General features: G+C 44.1%; 1 protein-coding gene across 1 annotated transcript; it reads left to right on the top strand.

Annotated features, from left to right (window-relative positions):
* The first annotated feature begins 177 nt into the window (after positions 1–177).
* On the top strand, positions 178–18290 carry Arl2 (ADP ribosylation factor-like 2). The gene is made up of 5 exons (XM_075698547.1): positions 178–696; positions 5809–5919; positions 9445–9607; positions 15392–15472; positions 17627–18290. The coding sequence occupies exons 1-5, from the start codon at positions 632–634 to the stop codon at positions 17762–17764; spliced, it is 558 nt and encodes a 185-aa protein (XP_075554662.1). The 5' UTR covers positions 178–631; the 3' UTR covers positions 17765–18290.
* Positions 18291–20210: the final 1920 nt, after the last annotated feature.

Genomic DNA, 20210 nt, shown 5'->3' with positions numbered 1-20210 from the left:
TTATAATTACCATTTATGGCTATTGGCTTATTAGCACCATTTTAGTTCAATTTTTATGTACTTTTTTACTTAGAAAACTGATTGTAAAGTGTACTAGAGTAAGGTTACCAATACAGACAATTTATCACCATCATCAACTAACACACTTGGTTTAATCCAATCCAATCCAACTTTATTAAAGTTTGTGTTTGGTTTTTGTTTCACCTTTGCACCTTCACTTGCGCCCACGAAAATCTACACGTTTTTACGCCCACCGTTCCCTTGTGACGGTGCCCAACGCGCCACTTGAGCGCAAAATATTGTTCGCCGCTTGTTCCCGTAATGGTGTGACTAACAGCTAGTGGCCCTTCTACTCGCAGAAAAGCCAAAATGTCGTACAACCGGCACGCCCGCGAAGTTGCGTACTGCACCGACTAGTCTAGTAACGTGCTACCACAGGTGCTACCCTAGCTCACAGTGCGTTGCGGTTTCTTGTGCATCGGCGGTCTTTGCGAACTAGTGAACCCGTAATCCTGTTGTGGAAGAACAGCTGTGGGAGACCGGGCATCTTGTTCACCGCGTTTGACAGGTCGGTACCCAACGTTCGGTACCGGCATTGCGCCCACTGATATCGACCTGCGACTCCTCGGCAATGGGACTGCACACCATTCTCAAGAAGTTGAAGCGCAAGGAGAAGGAGATTCGAGTCCTTATCCTGTATCCTTTATACCTCACGAGACATCACTCGTGATGCAGAGTGCAACTGCACTGACACTTAAACGAGCTAAAATCATTGCCCCATTACCTATTCCAAGCATACAGGGAAATCCTGGATCAGCTATGCATTAATCGCTTTTATTTGCAAGGCAGAAGTCTTAGCAAGTGTAGCCACATGGATATTCAGTGTTCGCATGCTTATGACGACCATCCTTGTTATTTCTGTGAAGTATCATGCTGCGCTAACGAGCTCGAGGAGGCGAGTTTGATCCCGGCCTAGGCGGCCGTTCAGTGAGGCCGAAATGTAAAAGCGCTCATGTGCCTAGATTTTAGGTACGCGTTAAAGACGCCCAGGCGATCGAAATTGATCTGCAGTCCCCCACTACAGCGTGCCTCATAAGCAGATCGTGGTTTTCGCACGTAAAACCCCAGAACTTCAATTTTAGGGCTCTTATTTCTGCTAAGCATTCCTATGCTTTAGTGTAGAAATGTTCACCGAAAATGAGCGCGTACGGTGCCCCCCCCCTTTTTTTTCTTGCAATTGTTGCCGTAAATTTGAGTGCTCTGGAAGCTAGTGTGGGAGGCGGCGCGAAGAGGTAGCCGCCGTAGCCACGGTTTGTTTATGCCGGCCAGCCATCGTGCTGCGTGATCTCTGGAGCGGCGGACACCGCGCTCAGGTCGAGCGCACTAGCGTGTTCTATTCTCGTTTGGTTTGGTCAACGCCTTTGTTTGGTTTGGTGCCTGTAGATATAGCACAACCCACTACGGGGGATTGGCCATGAATTGGGCGGCAGTGGGTCGAAAAACAATAAATACCTACTGAAAATGAGATATTAAATGAATTCTAATCGTTAATAATAATTTTCATGCTATAGTTTCTTAAAATTAGAAGTTAATATTTTTGGTTTCTTGTGGTGGAAAATAAAACAGTAAAATTAGCATGGAAGTCTTCTTGTTTCCATTACAAAATTATGAATAAAGGGAAAATGAGACATCCACCCGTTCATTGTTTTTTTTTTCCTTCAACTATGAGGCTTTTCTTTCTAGGAACCCGTATGGGTTTCCTTTGTAGCAATTGCTATGAACGGGTGGATGTCTCATTTTCCCTTTATTCATTGCTTCTCTCCACCTTGCGGGTTTCCGCAGAACTACTACGTCATTACAAAATTATATATGGCATCACATACGTTCCTATTACAGTGTCCTAGTGCCGACACCCCCAGAGACAGAATGATAGGCAGCGTAATGGCTAATCCAAGTTGGCGGAAGGGACCTGCTAGAAGTCGTTTTCTATGCACGTTGAACCTACGACACTCTGTAAAGAAATGATCCATAGTTTCGGGTTCGCGCTACCTGCTTGTGAGCTCATCTTCTTCTTCGCCTGCTTTGGAAGTGATAGTCGCACTGCTGCACTAGCATGTACATGATGTAATTTTTGATTGTCTTTCTGTATAGCTCGTCATCGTGTGTGCTAAAGAGTATGCGGCGCCAGAACTTCATTGAGCATGTTATGGGCTGCCAAACGCATCTTTTCTAACATGGCAAGTGTTGCACATTCTTAACGTCCCGTAGGCATAGAAAGCCTTGAAAGCAAAATGGAGTAATTTCAGTACACCAAAAAGAAAGAAGTGAAGGTATACCTTCACTTCTTTCTGCACAACTGGCTCCATTTTCATTAACCTTGCATTATTTTTGCTGTGCCATACCTTAGGATGTCAGTGATTTGCAACAGCTGTAGGTCCTTTTTATGTTTACGCATGCAGGCCTCAAAAGATTCCGGTTTCGCCCTCTGGAACGGCCTCCTAAATTCCGCAGGTAACAAGGACAGTAGAAATAACAATCGCTGGCAAATATGTATGACACTCCAGCTGGTGCAGCTTTTTCTACGCTGGTAAAACATAGTTTCATAAGTGAATTTTGCTGCTAGCTACACAAGGCATCTACATACACATACGAGCTCGACACCTGCGGAACATTTTTTTTGCAGGTTCACATGGCCACTGTCAAACATGATCGAGCCTGATCCGAATTGAAATCATTGATTGCAATTAGCTGCCTCCCACAGCTTGGGTAAAGGAGCCAATTGCGATTGAAAGTGTGCTGAGTGGCATCTGTGTTATATTTGAACACATCAAGATCTACTTACGGGACAAGCTTATTTTTCGTGGCCATCTTCCGGTACCCTTAAGGGACTGGAAGTTTTCTGGGTTCAACAACACACTGCTGTCATGAACCCACTGTTGCCGCATCACGGCTAAAAGGGTCTTTACTGTATCAGTAGAGGGCATGCAAAATACTAATTTCTTTACTGCATCTCATTTCACATCTTATATTTTTCTTAGGGAGGGTTTGTATACAAAGGAGTGTGAAGCATGCAAAACTTGTATGCTTGAGTGGTGCTTAGGTTTCTGTAGTACCTGCTTTGAGTGCATGAAGGGTGTTTCCCTCCACACACATGACACTGCAACACTGGCACAGGTACTGACAAGGTCACTCAATAGGGGAAGCTTTAGGTCAGAGTAGTGTACTCGCTTTCACTGGCTCACCTTAGCTCCATATCTGGCAAGTGTCTCAACTTCAAAAATATTTCCTTGGAAATGAAGGAAACTTGCTTCAGCACCCTTAACTTCACCAATGCACATGACAGCCTTCTGGAATGCCCCCTTGACAGTGATCTACGAGCTCCACACATAACCGTATGTGGTGAGACAGGTTTGCACATCATAGTGGGCTTGGAAGGGTGGGGCCATGTGAGCCCTTCTGTAATCACAGCTGTGAACATCAGGAACGAACTGCAGGAATTTTCAGTTGATGTTTTTCTCTTATACCCTCTCAACATTGAGCATTGATGTCGGTGCTGAAAATAGCGTAAGAAACCTTGCTAGAGAGAGAGAGAAAATGCAAACTGTCATTGATCATCTCTGTCAGCACAACTTGCCAATTCAAGACTCCAACTAAATTTAGCTTTCTCCCTAGCAGCCATGCCGACAAACGGCTGATCTAGGTTCAGCTGCCAGTTCACTGCAATGTTGCCTCGTAGTAATCATCGTGGTGCTGCCTTGTACAAGCCTGACAAAAAAAAAAAAAAAAAAACTGATGTAGAAATAATTTTGCTGTGGTACCATTATGGTGTGTCATCATGATGGAGACAGCAATTCATCATTTCATTGTTTCCAAAAAGTAGTAGACGATGCATAACGGGGGGCAACATGGTTAGGGAACTTGTGCATTGGGGCTGACACTATGGTGGTTTGTTCAATACACTTCACTCCGTACGACTCTGTTATTCCCGGCAAGCAGACTATTGCTTTATTTATATATATTTTTAATATGTTACTGGTGTTTCAAGTCGAGAAGTTTACTTTGTTTAGGCAGGCGCTTTAATAAATTAGCGATGCACGCTTAACCCTTTGAGGGTCAATTTTTTTTAATTGCACATTAAATTCTTCTTAGAGACCTATTCTGAAAAAAAATTACCGTAAATTTTCTAGGGTGACCATAAAGTAAGAGGAAAATATTTTGCATTGGTATATATGTACTCTTCATTCATGAATAACAATAAAAGAGGAAATAAACTTATAAGAATTAAAAATTTGATGCATTGTTACGCACATAGTTGAAGGCTTTGAAAATGCGCACACGAGAATCTCAAGACTCAAATGTTCCTGCTCTTATACTAATATGTACTTCCATAGCGTAATCGAACTGCGTAGGTGCCCGCCCTCAAGAAAAATGTGTGGTTGTGTGCCCGTCAAAAAAGCAAATTGTGTGACAAACTTCCGCTAATCTTCATCTTATCGCCAACCAGAGGCAATTAGTTTTAGAGAGTGTAAAAAGAAAGCAACGGAAATGTATGCACAGCAACATCCTTCCTATGCGCACCCCTTCGAGCACTAAATGAGCGAGAAACAAGCGGTCACCCTTTGAGCAATCAGTAACAAGCCAGCAATCAGTTTTGCAAGCGGAAGAAGCCGAAACTACCCGCGGAACAAAACCCAAACCGCCACCACCACAAACCACATGCCAATGCGTGAGCGGTAGTATATAGAAGCGCAGGAGCAAACTAGCTCTAAAACAAACCGTGCAACGAAAACTGAGGGAGGCATGCGAAAAAAATTTCCTGCATTCCCACATAGTGGCAGCACATTACAGAAAATAAAAGGTAGGAAATTGGCACACTTTTTAAACGTACAGACGGTGCCATAGATATATGGCATCAACCATTTTTGGACTTGTTCGCGGCGCCGTATATTTACGTCATTGACCCTGAAAGGGTTAAGCTTTGTTTGGTTTGGCTAGTTTAGTTTTCTGGCCCAGCATCAGTGTTACTAATGCCTTAAGCGGCAGGAATATTCTCGCTCATATACTTTTGTTCGCAGGCACTGGTAGTAGGAATGATAACTAGCTGGAAAGGTCTGAAGTTTATCAGGACAATAGTTATACCATGAGGCGGCATATTGTTTTGATAGCATGCTTTAGTTTGGTGGTGCAAGCAGAAGGTACTGTTTTCTTATTCAGCGTCTTTAGTTGTCAATTTATTTTCTCGCAAGAAATTTAGAGGCGAGTGCAAACAGCACTTGTTCCCAGATTTGGAGCATTCGGCCTGGCCATATCACCACTAGTTTGCTTTCCGACACTTTGCACTCAGCCAAATTACAACTCGTTCACTTCGTTTCCAAGTCATGCATTTACACTAATACAAATGACATTGCCAAAAAAAACCATCGCTAAATTTGGGAGACCTGTTTGAAGAAATGCAGCTTGGTCCGATTGGTTATTTACTTCTTGCGTTTCACCTGGGTTTGAGAATTCCTACAGGTGAGGGGTGTCTGCTGTGTTCCCAAGCCTGGACCCTACCTCGAACACTGCGTACCGCGAGCATGGTCAAGCACAGGTTCATCAGGCGCGCACTACCTATCACATGGACTAGCTCACTATAGAGAGAAAGGTGCACCCCAACTCCCAAATGGAAGTGTCCTGTAGTGCTCTCCACTTTGGTTTACGACGTGCTTGAAAGCCTCTTGGAAATGCGCCACGGCAATGCTCTTGAAATGTGTGTGCTTGAAACTTGTGCTAGAGAGATGACGATTTGCCTTAGCACGACTACCCCAGAGGGCTTGACAATGCAGGCAAGACAACACTGCTTAAGAGGCTCAACGGGGAGGATACGTCAGAAGTGTCCCCCACACTTGGCTTCAACATCAAAACCCTTGAACACCGGGGGTAAGCATTCCTTTTTCCCTTACTATGCACAGTGCGGTCCACTGGTAAAAGAAACACAGAAGTTAGTATTTTGCGTCTGATCGGGTCAGTTTCAACCCTAAGTCCTTGGCAATGACATTATTATCCGTATAGGTCTGCAGAATGTATGACGTCAAGCGCTGCTTCACTATGAAGTTGATGATGTGTTTAAGTTCTGTTGGTATGAATGGTATAAGTGTCTCCTTTAAGGGAGATACAGGTAAAAAAAAATCATGTTTTTTTAGATTTTGGCTGCAAAATTATGCATCAGCTATCTATTTTCATGTGCAGAAAGATTGAGGTGTTTCTCCATCCAGAAAACCGAAAAATTATTCGAATCGAGCCGTGGTAGCTGTAAGGGTCTCATTTTTCCATTTATACTCGACTGATGAGAGTTAAAACCACAAGTTCTGCCCAGGTGGTGAGCTTTTCTGGTCTAAGAACAAGCAGGCACTAGCCCTGACTGATATGTAACCAGCTCGTGCTCTAATTTTCACCAATACTCAGCCAAATTCAAGTGCTATTGTGGAGATGGCCACTACCATAGGCATACCGTGGTTCAACGAAGGCTTCAAAGAAGTTCTACAGGAATTAGGCATCTTTCCAACTTGGGAAGTTGTCTTGCTTCAAGCAAGACGGAGAATAATCAGACAGCTGAAGCTAAATCTCATCACAGTGCAGCAAAGAAAGCTAGCCTAGAGGAGGAAGCTTGGAAGGATCACGATTACAAGGGTACCACTTTTGCGGGAGGAGAATTTTAAAGTTTTACCCTTCTGCAAAGACTCGACTGCATTTAATACATTTTGAGGTATCCAATTCAACATAGCCCACATTATACACTGGCCACTACAGGATGCAACTACCAGCATTCTTGTTCTCAGTGCATGCGTGTTCTGATGCAGGCCCTCATGTCGCACGGCTCTGGGCTGTTTGGTCCATCTTGATTTCAGTGGGATATTTCTTTTGTATTTCTTTATTTTTAAATATTTTTGCGTATTGGACTACCTTGCATAATATACACGAGGTGCAAAGAAAACTGAAAGATGCACTTCCTGACATGGTAAAACAGACAGACACTTGAATTGCCATTACATGGCTACTTGTGTTGGTTAGGAGGATTGGCAGGGAACTCATGGTCTGAAATTAATGAGCCCATCTTCAATGTGAACAAGGGACCCACAGCAGTCCCGAAACATCATTATACATTTTATTTCTTTTTAAACCTTAGTAGAGTGCCTGTTTAATTTTGACAGTGTGTCACCCTCACTGGGCAAGTTTTCGTTGAACCTTCGACTATAGACTAAACTAGTAACACAAATTAATTAACATCCGCTCACAAGAGACTTGCTTTACATTAATGCTGCTAACTGCTGAACAGTGTTATTCAGAAAGGGTATGTCATATTTCTTTTTGCACATATGAAGTGACAAACGTTAATAGTAGAAGTGATGCATGAACAGGCCACATTAATGGAAACGTCACTGGTACCAGTGGCAGTTACCGTTAAACCTCAGTAAATCGACCTTGAAAATAAGGGGGGGGGGAGTACATACCAGTGTTTGCTGTATAGTACTGTATGATTGGAACTTCTCAGAAGAACTATAACAGGCTGTGTTTACTGAAACCGGTTTAATTGGCAAACAAGCCATAATGAAAACATGACAGTGTTGCCAGTGTTTTGCAGCTTCGTGCATTGCAGTTTTACAAATTTGACCAGTACATGACAAAGCTCAGTGTATCCGCTCTCATTGTAGTCAAGAGAGCTTGACAGAGTACCATCGGGTTAGGTAAAAGCATTGATAAAAATGAAGCAGGTCAGTGACTGAAATCCAAATGGAATGAAAATTTTCTCAGTTCGTACGGATCCCTTGTTCACAATGAAAGGCCTGGCCACTGCGCTGAGCACTCAGCGACATTTATAATTATCTCCTTGATTTCAAACCATCTGCTTGGGCCAGCCAAGCACCTAGTTCTAAAATAGCACTGTACGCTAGGCGCCGTGTTTAGCCCTTCTGTTGTGAACAAGGCAGGCTGGTTGGTCGGTTAGTTAGTTAAGTCAGGCTTATTGGCGAAAAAGCAACTTAGGCCATGCTGTGCCATCGAGGTGTTAGAAAAATGATAATAAAAGCAGCAAAAGCTGCATTGCTCTAAAGCTTACTGAAAAAGATGATATCACCTAAAAAACTTGGAGAAATGTCGCTGAGGAGCTCAAGTAGTTGTGAAAAAGGGATCCACGCGAATCCTGCAACATCATTTTGTTTCAACTCTGGTCAGCGACATCTCAGTTCTAGAAGCAAGTTCTCGGTTCTCAAATCGCTCAGTTCTAGAAAGCCACATCTACATGTCATTACCCAAGTTCAGCGTGTGACACGTTTGATTAAGCAGGGCAAAGGGTTGACGTGGAGATGGCGACTTAAAGCAGTCAACAGTGGGCGAACAAGGGGTGCCTCAGGCTGCAGCCAGTGTTCTGGGAAAGGGACTTGTACTTGTTGGAGGAACAACTGCTTTCCTCAGCCGCATTCATATGAGTAGCTACGGTAACTGTCCCTCCAAGGAGCATAGACGGGTGTGGAACAGTGAAAGTTGAGAATGGGGGAACTGGAAATTTTGAAAAACAGGAAATATTTTTGGTGGTGAACGCAACCGGAAGGGTGACGAAAACTCTGACATGTGAGCAGATGGTGTCAGTTTGGTGGGTTTTCCCCAAAAACAGAAAACGTGAGGAGACAGATCTTGGGCAGTGGAATAATCTAGTTCCAGCAATGTAAAGATAAAAGTTATCTGCATCAAAAGGTATCCTGTTAAACCATTTAAATGCCTTGCACGAGTGTGCTCGTCTGGCCGCGAACGCACAAGTCTGGCCCTACCCGAGATAAATGCCAACGTGAAAATGGTATGGAAGGGATTTGACATTCTGTTCCCATTGGAATGCAGCTGCTGCAGCTGGGGTCACAACCTGCAACCTTGAGCTTAGCAGTGCAGGCATGGCCACTGCTAGTGGGAGCACGCGTGCTTGTGCTAGCAAGCGCCATGCCCAGCACCTCATGAAGTCTTGGCAGACGACTCCCGAGGCTTTTCGCCAGTCGCTTTGATTATGCCTTCGCCGCAAGACTTCATGAGACGCTGGTGGCGGGGCACCCCGCGCAGCAATGCCATGGGCTTCGTGTTCCCACGAGCAGTGGCCACGCCTGTACAATGCCATAGCCACTGGGCCAGTGGGGCGGGTAGAAATTGAATTTGTTACACTCTAGAAAAATGACCGGCAACCACAGGATTAAGAGGAAAATGTGCCTTTAGGAAAAGGAATGAATGAGCACAACAAACGTGCACCTTGCCGAAACTTGCCCTGATGAAGTTGAGTCACTTCGCTGGTGCCAGACTGAGGCATCTCTAGTTCACCCACGCTGCAGTTGATTACCTGTTGGACTTGGGGTGGATCACGTATTGAAGTATCTTTCTCAAGTGACGGAAGTGGTAACACGTGGCACTGTCATGCGGGGGCTGCAGGTTCCGGCTAAATATGTGGGACGTGGGTGGCCAGAAGTCCCTGCGGGGATACTGGCGCAACTACTTCGAGAGCACTGACGCGATCATCTGGGTGGTGGACAGTGCCGACCGGCGCCGCCTGGGGGACTGCCACCGGGAACTTCGGACGCTCACGTGTGAGGAGGTGAGCCCCGCTCTTTGGCATATCAGTGCTGATATATTTGCTGTGTGACAGACTTCACGGTGTACGTTTACAAATGCTTCTTTTTTTTGTTTTTGTAAATCAAACCAGGGAAGATGTGGAAGGCTTGGCAGAACAGGTTGTTCATGCATTTGTTTGGGAAGTTGGACTATTTTGTGACTGAAAGTATAAGCGCTGATGTTAATATGCCATGCTGTAGAGTGCTGGGATGCACTAGACCGTAGCGGTACAATGATGCCGCTATAGGTGTAGGTGAACACTGCACTGATTGATTACTTTTGTGTGTCAAGCATTTGTTCGCATTGCTTTGCTTGCTTGTGTTCATGTTGATGTTGCATTCACTGCACTGTATCTACCCGGTGCCTGTAAAAGGCCAGAAAAAGTGAATTTCCACTTGCGTCCAGACACTGGGGCATGCTGAGGTCAGGCTTTCCTGCCGCGTCTGTAGAGCGCACCACCTGATGCATGTTGCACAGTGTTAAGAGTGTAACTAAAGTAGCTTTATGTAGTTTGCAGCCATTCTTCACAAATTTTATGAATGCAAGTTTAGAAATATTGAGTGCCTTTAGCTCTGTATGCTCTGCAGGCTTTGTGGCACAAAGCATCAGTATACTGCCTGTAAATTCACTTAAACATTTTTTCTTATCTTTTCCCTCTGTTCCTTTCACTGAGATGCAGAAGATATTATTTCTTCAAAAACAAAATTTGCACTACGAAGGGTTGAAGTGTGAAAGTGACATGTGTTTCGCCTTTAAATTGTAATCTTCCGCCCAGCCTAGAAAGCCTGTAGTAAGGTAATGAGACAGTTTTAGTTTAAAGGGGCTGACAACTGGCCAGAATGTGTTCCATGATTTTGATAAAAAATGAAGAGGCCATGATTTATAGTGATGGAATCGAGCACGCAGTTCGCAATTTATGTAGGAATTATAATTTCAAATTCACAAAGAAAGCCACAAAAAACCACGAACTGGCGGTGAAGCCTTGGTACTTAATACTTAATGGTACTTAATAATATAAGCTGTAATACTTCAGATCACCTAAGTCAGCTGTTATCCAGTACCGTATACTTATTGCTTAAAATTACAGTTTGTACATTATTACGCACTTGTGCTTTCGTGTCCCTCAGTGCATGGCAGCACACATTCTGAGCATGCATGCAAGCTAAAATCCTTCCAGCTCACTTAGGTCTTTGAGAGACAACATGCTTGGAAAATCAGAATCGCGCACCTGGCTATGGCAACACACTGAACTGTGTATCACATGTAAAAGTGCTGTTTCACTTTCGAGAACTTAACTTGCCTTGGCTAAAAAAAGCACCCCTGACTTGTTAATGACCAAAGCTGCTGAACAGGAAATCACGAAAGCACATAGCTATTATTGTTAAATAACATGAATCGCAGGAACGTTGGCTTAACAAAATAATACAACTACGGCCACACTTGTCGACTTAGTCTGCCTCCCACAAATGCTGGCATATCATCTATTGCATTCGCCTATCACTGTCTCCAGCATGCTTCGAGTGAGACTAGATTCTCACTGCATATCGAAAAATTCTGATACGAAATGTTCTGTGGCATTTTTCATGCTATCACTGCATGATTGGACATTGACTGGTAAGCTTTCCATTGCACAAAAAAAATGGGTACCGTAAAGATTGATAGTCTGTCCCTTTAACAGTAGCATAATAGGAGGGTTAAAAGAAATAGCCTTATCATTTTGCAAACTAACTGTGCAAATATATATATATATATATATATATGGAGAGAGAGAGAGAGGTAATCTATTAGAAAGGCAGAGAGGTTGGCCTAAGCTAGCATGCTCCGGCCTGCTACACTGCACTAGGGAAAAGGAAAGTGGGACAGGAAAGAGTGATTAAAGATGATCATGAGGACGGGAAGAAGGGATGCATATATACACTGACACAGTCCAGTTAAACCTCGATATAAGGAACTTTAATATAACGAAATTCTCGATATAGTGAAGCATGTCACTTTTCATAACCTCTTTTCCATAGAACACCACCATAATCAGAACCTCAATATAACGAAGTCTGTTTGTATGAGATTAATGAGAATATACTGAAATTTTGCTTCCGCAGCAAGGGCATGCTGAAATAATCAATGGAAACTTCTGCGAATGCAAATACTCATTGATTGAATTACAAGCGACTGCTTGCAAACTCAACTCTCAAATCGCGTGCCGCATGACAAGAGGGACAGCCGAAGTGGAGCCGCATCATGTTCCGTATAAAGTCCAAGTGCGATAAGATCTTATCAGGCCCTGCGCACTGTGTGCTTTAGGTGCGAGTGAAAGTGTGCGAGGGTGAGACAAGAAAGATGGTGGCTTCATGCATGAGTGCCGCCTCCCTGCGCGAGCAAAGGGAAGGAGGGGGGTAAGTTGGCGTGCGTTGCGCCTACGCAGCCGCGCACCCTGCTTTAGAGGTAATCTGCCACGCGTGCATGTCGAGACAGCGTGGCATCATGTAAGCTGTCTTCCCGCATGTTTAGTATTGAAGGATAATCTGAAGTTTTGGTGATCCGTTGGAGCAAGAGGCAGATGAAGCATTCGCTCCCCGCTGTGGGCGCTTTTCCTGATAGTGTCTTCCCAGTACGCGCGACACTATTAGCTGCGGGAGGCGGAGGGCACGCGAAAGCGTTGCTGGCTTCGTTTAATTCGTAGTGCCTATGTGAAGATATTGTCGACGTGGCATGAAACCGTATCATTCGTCGCTGACTCCTAAATTCATAAAAAAGTGAATTGTTCTCGCATTCAAATTAGCTTTTTTCGATTGTCTGATAATTCAGAAAATTCTGCGGTCCCTCTCCATCTAAGAAAAATCGATCGGCAGCTGTACTCATTTGCATAAAAGTGCATATTTCAATACAATTAAATTTATATATATAACGAAGCGAATTGCCGATTTTACCTACTTCATTATATCAAGGTTTAACTGTAGTTTCCTTAAAACGTTGCGTCTTTTCCGGTGATCTTCAAGTAGTCCAGAGCAGCCTTTGTAGCTATTGATGCTACTGTATAGTCACACGTCTTTTCCGGTGATCTTCAAGTAGTCCAGAGCAGCCCTTCTAGCTATTGATGCTACTGTATAGTCACACGTTGTGGACAAAATAGTATTTTCAGTCAATGTTTGCCTGCCAATGCCTGCTAGTGTCGAAGCCAGCATCTTCCGCTGTGGTGTGTAGAGAAGGCAGTTGCTGCAAAAAATGGTGTTTTGGTCTAATGTGATAGCGTTGTTTACGGTCTCGGAAATGCTATTCAATTATGTTTTGCGTGTATGTGTGAAAAGTGCAAGAAACAATGCAATGACAGCTGGGAGCACATTGTATTTGTACTTTCTGTACCTGTTGATCGGTGGCGAAATCAGTACAAGCCAACGCATAGTGAGCCAGCTGTTCGTGGCCTCCAAGGTAGGATGGCATGAGCTGTCTTGCCTAGCTCTCAATCTTGTCGATAGGCGGCACTGGCGTTCCAAAAGTTTTTCTTGTTAGGCCTCAAAGTGTTTGAGATTAGAAGCAATCTTGGAAGCTCTTCAAAATTATCATAATACTTTGTCGTCGAAGCAGCTCGAGACTAAGCACAAGCTGTTTCACACATTTTACACACAAATTTGCCGCGAACGAAGTGAATTCTACATCAGCAACACTAAATTCACTTTGAAGCGGGTGGCCGGGACCACCGCCGTGTTGCCATAGTGTGAACATAAACCACGCAAATGCAATAACGTTGAATCTGAAAATATTGTGGATACAATTAATGTTATGGGTCGTCCATGGCTCTACGCACACACATTGCAAACTTGCTATTCTGCCAAGAACGGTAAACTAAAACTGTCTGTTGTGAGAAGCAAAAGTAACAGAGCCCTCGGCATTTTTGAAACAACTATTGGGCGTCACTTGACCGAGCAGCTACTGTTCATTCTAGTTTAAAAAGGCCCTGAACCACCCGTCGAGCTGGGTGAAATAACATAGTCCGTGTGTATCATACACTGCTGTGAACAACTCACCCAAGTTTTGCTGTCGTACACGGTGCGTGGAGCTCGCAAGTGGATCTTGAAGTCACTTTGCTCTCAAACGCTCACTTTTCAACAGGAGCCGGCTCCTCATTCTCTCCGGGACACTTTGTTTCACGATAAAGCAGATTCCCATATGCAGCTGCTATTGGTAGCTGTGGTCCGCTATGTAGCATATTTACTGCGACCACTGCGAGGTGCCACCATGAGTCCACTGGCTAAGTGCACTGTGGCTCGCTAAGGACAACCACGTTTGGCTTACGTTTAGCGCATTGCACGTACCAAAATCAAAAATTGCGGTGTCTGCATCAGCGTCCAAAATGAAATTTTAACTGTGCACACCGGTGGCATTTAGAAGGCAGAGCGTTGTGGGCGCACATCGCCTCGTCGTAGCCTTCGCACTGCAAGGCATTGAAGAAGGAACAGGAGCACATTGGAGGTCATGTTTGATTGCCCATTACTCCGCTTCTGCTGAACGCATTGAAGTACTTTTTACAGCAAATTATTTCTGAAATAGCCTATTTTCACTACAAATGCCTTTCTCCACTTTGATAACAAGTGGTTCAGGGCCCCTTTTAAGGTGGTTTAAGGTCTGCTCATATGGCAGAAAAAGGTTAACTACAACCAGCAATAGCATCTTTGCCAGCTAATGCAAAAATAGAGGTTGATACTTTAAAAGGAACACTAAAAGAACGCAATCCGTCTAGATTAATAAAGTGTTTTTCAATAAACTCAATTTTCGTTGATTACACAGTAGTAGGTTGACTATTAGAAGAGAAAGAAGTTTTCTTTTTTTTTCTAATTTTGAGCCAACACCCTTGGGCATCTCGGCCATTGTGGTTCAGTAAAAGTTCTTGAGCTTCTGAAGTTCAGCCTTTGGCTCTTTTAGAACACTAAGTGGTTCACTTGTACCAAGAAAAGATTTGTTTAGGCCCGTGCAGATGCAATCACAATCCATGGTGCCACGACAAGCGATAATTTCAAGGGAGCATCATAACTAGTCTTCCTTTCTTTTTGTGTTTTTTTAAGTCTTTCCTGGCTTACCAAGCATCTTCTCACGGTAACAGTGCCATTTTTTTTTATTGCAGAAGGGTAATTTACTAACACACCTCAAATAATTTTTCTCTTTAGTGTCCCTTCAAAAGAAGAGTCCATTAGTTTTGCACATGAGGGTGTACATGGAACAGCAAGTATTGCCATTGGTTAAACCATTGCCTCTTTTACTAGATGCCTGCCCTTTCCATTTTCCACTCTCAAATACTGTCACTTGTATGTCCAGTGCCATGTGTGGTTGGTGGAACCACCGGGCACAACCTCGCGTGGCTTCTCAAATCCCCATCATGCGTGCACACCAATCTCAAAGGTTATTAACCTCGATCATCGCTCAGCCTATATTTGCGGGCATTACAGGCGACAGCTATTCTACAGCCAGACAACCAAGCTTTAAAAAGCACACCCAAAAGATTGTTCCGACCGTGGTTTAACCGCGGCACCACCCACGTAAACACTGTATGCTAGGTCACTAGCCATCGGTACCGCCCATGATAATAGTGTCACTCGTGAACGCCACCTCACAACACTTGTTCACAACCGAGGACAGGCCCATTCCACTGGGAGCGCGAGCCATTTCACATTCGTCTAGTAAAGTAGGAAGTGGTTAAGCATTGGGTTAATAATGTGGCAAAATCAGTCAGTTGCTGGAGGTTAACCCTCGAGGAACTTCTCATTCGACCGTGCAGAAACTGCTCGGAAGCAGCCTGCTGGTGCTGGCCAACAAGCAAGACCTGCCAGGGGCCGTGCCTCCCGACCAGATTGCCGAGGTATGCGAGCCCCCGCCCCCTGCTCATTTGGATGCAGTTCTCTGGCCAGGGATTTCTGTGTCTTTGTGTCTAATTAAAGAGACAAGCGCCATCAAATTAACTTGCAGCATGGCTGGTGGCAACAGCCCCCATCGCAACATACTTTTGTAAATTTCGTGTCAAGCACAAGCTGTGACTGTTGAGTATTGCAGTCAGATTGCTTGAAGAAAGCATGGTCCTGCAATTGTTAATCCACTGTTATAATGGAGGGTAGCATGTGGGCTTTTAGGGTGGCAGCCAGAAGTTGTAGCAGTGTTCTCGTCCCTCAAAAATAGCTACTGCGCCGACCCGGATGATCTACAAATTCGACCGGTCAAGTACGTGCTTGACATCATTGCCCCAGTCCTAACACATGTGATCAATCGAATCTTTTCTTCTGGCGATTTCCCGAGACAGTTACAAATTGCTAAAGTCACCGTTATTTTCAAAGGCGGTGACAAAAATAATGTATCAAACTACAGGCCTATTACCATACTGCCCATTTTTTCCAAAGCTATTGAAAAGTTAATTCACATAAGAATGAACAGCTTCTTGAGTCGCCATAACATCATAACTCCGTTCCAATTCGGTTTTAGTAAAAAACGTTCCACGGAATCCGCGTTACTTCTTCAAAAAGAGACTATATTAGATGGTTTCGAGCGTCAACTTTGTATACTTGGAATATTTATAGACTATTCGAAAGCCTTTGATCGGATTAATCATACCACACTTAAAAAAGCTAGAGCATTACGGATTCCGAGGGGCATTTTACACACTTATGCAAAGCTACTTGAGTGATCACCAGCAGCAAGTACAACTTAATAACTATAAATCAAGCTTTCGATCCCTAAACAGCGGAGTACCGCAGGGAAGCATCAAGGGCCTCTACTTTTTAATCTATATGTTAAGATGTAGTAAGAATAGATGAAAATACCCAATTTATAGTTTATGCTAACAATACTAGCTTATTTTTTTAGGATCAAATTTATTGGAAATTCAATCCAGAGCAAATAACGTACTCGCAAAACTGCACACCTGAAGTGTGCACAACTCGCTAACCATAAATACGTCAAAAACAAAAGCGATTTTATTTAGAGCTAAAAACAAGAAAGTCAACTTTGATTTAGCGCTTTGTCTTGGTACATCAAAAATTGAGGTGGTTCCTGATGTGAAATGTCTTGGCGTACTCTTTAATAAAAACATGTCCTGGGATTCGCAGTCCAATTCTGTTATTCCAGCCTTTCTCGTTTGGTTGGTATATTATTGCACACACGTTTTCTTTTGCCGGAGAAAGTAAAACTGTTGTTGTATAATTCACTTTTCCTTTCAAAACTGTGCTATTGCTACCTTGTCTTGGGAACCACCACAATTTCCAACATTCTCAGGCCTTCTAGATTACAGAAAAAGGCTGTCCGTTTGATTGTCAATGCTCCATATAATGCACACACAGGGCCCATCTGTAAAAACCTAAATGTAATACCTGTTGTCAACTTGTACGATTCTTTACTAATGACACGCTACAGACAAGGCATTAAAACACACAATTTGAGCTTGAAAGAACTTGCTAATTTGACTGAAAGAATGCATGCTTATGACACGTGCGAAATCACTTTTTGGTTTACACCACGGACCCGTACTAACTATGGCCAACAAATGATTGCATATACATTGCCTACTCTTTTAAACAACCAGCATTGTTTTCTGTAATGCTGCTGCTGTTAAGTTTTGATATTGTGCTGAAAAGTTTCTCCAAGTTTTCATAAATTTTGATGTTGTGCATAAAAGTAAAGTATTTTTGTTTTAATGTTAATTTCAACACTTTTAGTTTTGGCATTGTAAGCTTATCGCATACGAACATTTGCTGTTGCCCCTGTGAAAGTGCAACTATCGGGTACAGACCCCGTCAAGCTTTTGGCTTTTAGTTTGTCCCCCCAGCATTTTTGTACATGCTGCAATGTACCGTAATGCTGAAATAAAATGAATGAATGAATGATGATTACAATTTAGTGCAGCTGCAGTACACACATCATACATGACAAATTTCAATTATTAGCATACTTGGATAGTCGTTACAGATGAGTTCGAATTTTTATTTAGGTATGGCTGTTCAATTTGGGCACATCCACAAAATCGCAGATGCTGGAGCTCTCTGCCATCAACAGCCTTCACTGGAAGATGCTTGGCTGCAGCGCATTCACAGGCATGGACGGACTGCTGGATGGCATAGAGTGGATGCTCGACGACCTCTCCAGGCGCCTCTACTACATGGACTGAGCAGAGGCACACTTGTGTGCGACACATTTGGCCAGTGTTGCTCATCAGTCAGCGGACTACGGTGGCTTGTCACCAGAAGCACACCCCTTTGCACAGCAGACAGGTTGCAATGCCATGTTTGCTATGCTCTGCAAGTGGTTTCCCATCTGCTTGGTTTATGGAATCGGCTGAATAGCTGATAGCGTTATCTTTTGCAGATGTGAAACGGTGACCTTGTCTTTTCTCAGATAACAAAGACATATGGCCACTGGAGAAGAATGAAGAGGTAGTGTTAATGTAAATGGATGTGCCATAGAGGCTGTGGAGGTACTGTTGAATTCTTGTGCATTCCTTTGTGTCACAAGCGCTGCACTAAAGCCACCGCTTCGAGAAGCCAACTTGATGTGGCTTTTCCGAAAGTGAACTGTCTCTCGCACCTCCAGAAATGTGGGGTGTGAAAGGTATGCCAAGCAGAAATGTACTCTATGTATTTTTGTGGTGTTTTAGTTTCGCCTTTGATGCTCATTAAACTTTGTGGGTAAGCTAGTCTGTTTCCTTTTACAAGGTGTGCAGTCCACATCTTTACTACCAACTTGACCAAGCCGCTGCACTTCCCATCACTTTTGCATCTCCTTACGTCTTCTTTCAAGGAACAAAGAGTGTTCCCGGCCCCAGAGCAAACCTACCATCCACTGTAAACATATCACCAGAAGAGTCAACTAAGCTCCGACTGACAACCAACATTTCTTTACAAATGGGGGGAAAAAAAGGAAGAGGGGCACTGAAACCAAATGTAATATAGTGCTTGTTTCATGGGTTGCTGGCTTGTCCTGTTTCTCTTCACTGTGCACGTTGGCTTGTTCACCCGTGTTGTGCTGCGCTTCTGAACAATACACTCTTCTGAAAGAATGTGCTTAGCCGGAGAAATTGAAAAATGCCTTGCAAGGCTAGCTAGATCCGCCTACAGCTTCCTCCCCCTCCTAATAGATGTAAAAAAAATTAGCAGAGGCTTAGCTCGGCTATGCCAGGATATACGTAGCGAAAGCTAATGCATAGTTGTTAGCCTTGGTTAATCTTCATTGCAAGTCCAGGTTAGTCTGGTTGTCTAGCTATGTTGGGGCGTTTAGCCAGTCGTTCGGCGCGCTGTTCATCTGTTTCCTGGGCGATTCGTTTCCTCTTCATCTCGTTACGATGTCGATTCCAGGCCTCCTCCTGCTTATCAGAGTTGTCGCCGTCCATACTGCCGCCTCAACTGTGGTTGCGGCGCACGCGAGCTCTCCTTTTCAATCCTCCGACATGTTGTCAGGCAAGCAACGACGCTGGCGAAGCGAGCGGAGGCGAGCGCAACGACGAGGAATGCGGTGTGACGTCATACCAAACGGCGGCAGCGGAAAGGCGCGGCGCTGCGCAACGGCGGAACACCTGTGGCTCGGTGCTACTAGTGGCGCATGCGCAGTAGTGACTAGGGAGCGAGAGAGATAAATATCCGCGGCAAGGCGTGCGTTGTGACGTCATGTGCCTCCTCAGAGCACCGCCACGCCGAAATTGTAAGTTTGCGGCCAGTAAAGCTTTTGCTTTAAAAGCAGGTATATCGCCAGGGAACCTCTAGAGATGGGAGGGATGACTGACCCCCCACCGCCCTCCTACTATTTCTTCCTACACGCTGCTAATATACTGCCACACTATTATCGCGAATTTTGGCTATATTTCTACATACCCCGGTCGTCAATCTGTGTTACTTCCTATATCTGAATAAAATAGCTCCTGCTTACGCTGCCCCACATATTCTGTGCTTCCATCTACCAAAAGCAGAACAAAACACCAAGACGAAACCAGCTTGGCCATGGCATTGCTAGAAAATTAAAAGTGCCATCAACAAGCTGAGCTTGTTATGTGGCTGTTCTTACTGTAAAGGAAACGGCTCATTGATGGAAACAGCGGCATAACCATCGTCGATGGTTAATGATCGGTTGTTTACAATGATGCAGCAGTTGAGTCCACGATGTAAGCAACATGTGCATAGCTAGGAAATCATCACAAACACAGGCTCATGGAGGCAGTACTTTGGAGAGCGATGCGAAAAAGTGTGGCATTCAGGCTTCTTTGACAGATGTTGGTCAAAGCTGCTGTTCAATCTATCACATGTGCCAAGACAACAGCACCTAGAAGTAGAAAAGGCCTCTTCACGTGCTCCTTTCCATAGCTGTTACGATGAGATATGAGGCAATAAAACAAAATTTACCGCGGCAACCTCCTAGAAGCCTGGAGTTCCTCAAAACTTCTGCCCCATATCAGTTAACGATACCAACGAAAGATCCAATAAGACAGGAAGATACAGAACAGAAAAACAAGAAAAACATTTACTCATGAAAACTAACTATCCAATCTCGCTTTTGGACACAAGAGGTCAACGTTACACTTTGACTTAAGCGAAAAGGGCCACAGGAGCACAGCACAGCACACTACG

Source organism: Dermacentor variabilis, chromosome 7 (assembly GCF_050947875.1).
Source record: "Dermacentor variabilis isolate Ectoservices chromosome 7, ASM5094787v1, whole genome shotgun sequence".
Lineage (NCBI taxonomy): Eukaryota > Metazoa > Arthropoda > Arachnida > Ixodida > Ixodidae > Dermacentor > Dermacentor variabilis.
Note: the sequence above shows the minus strand (reverse complement) of the source record. Positions and strands in the feature narration are given on the sequence as shown.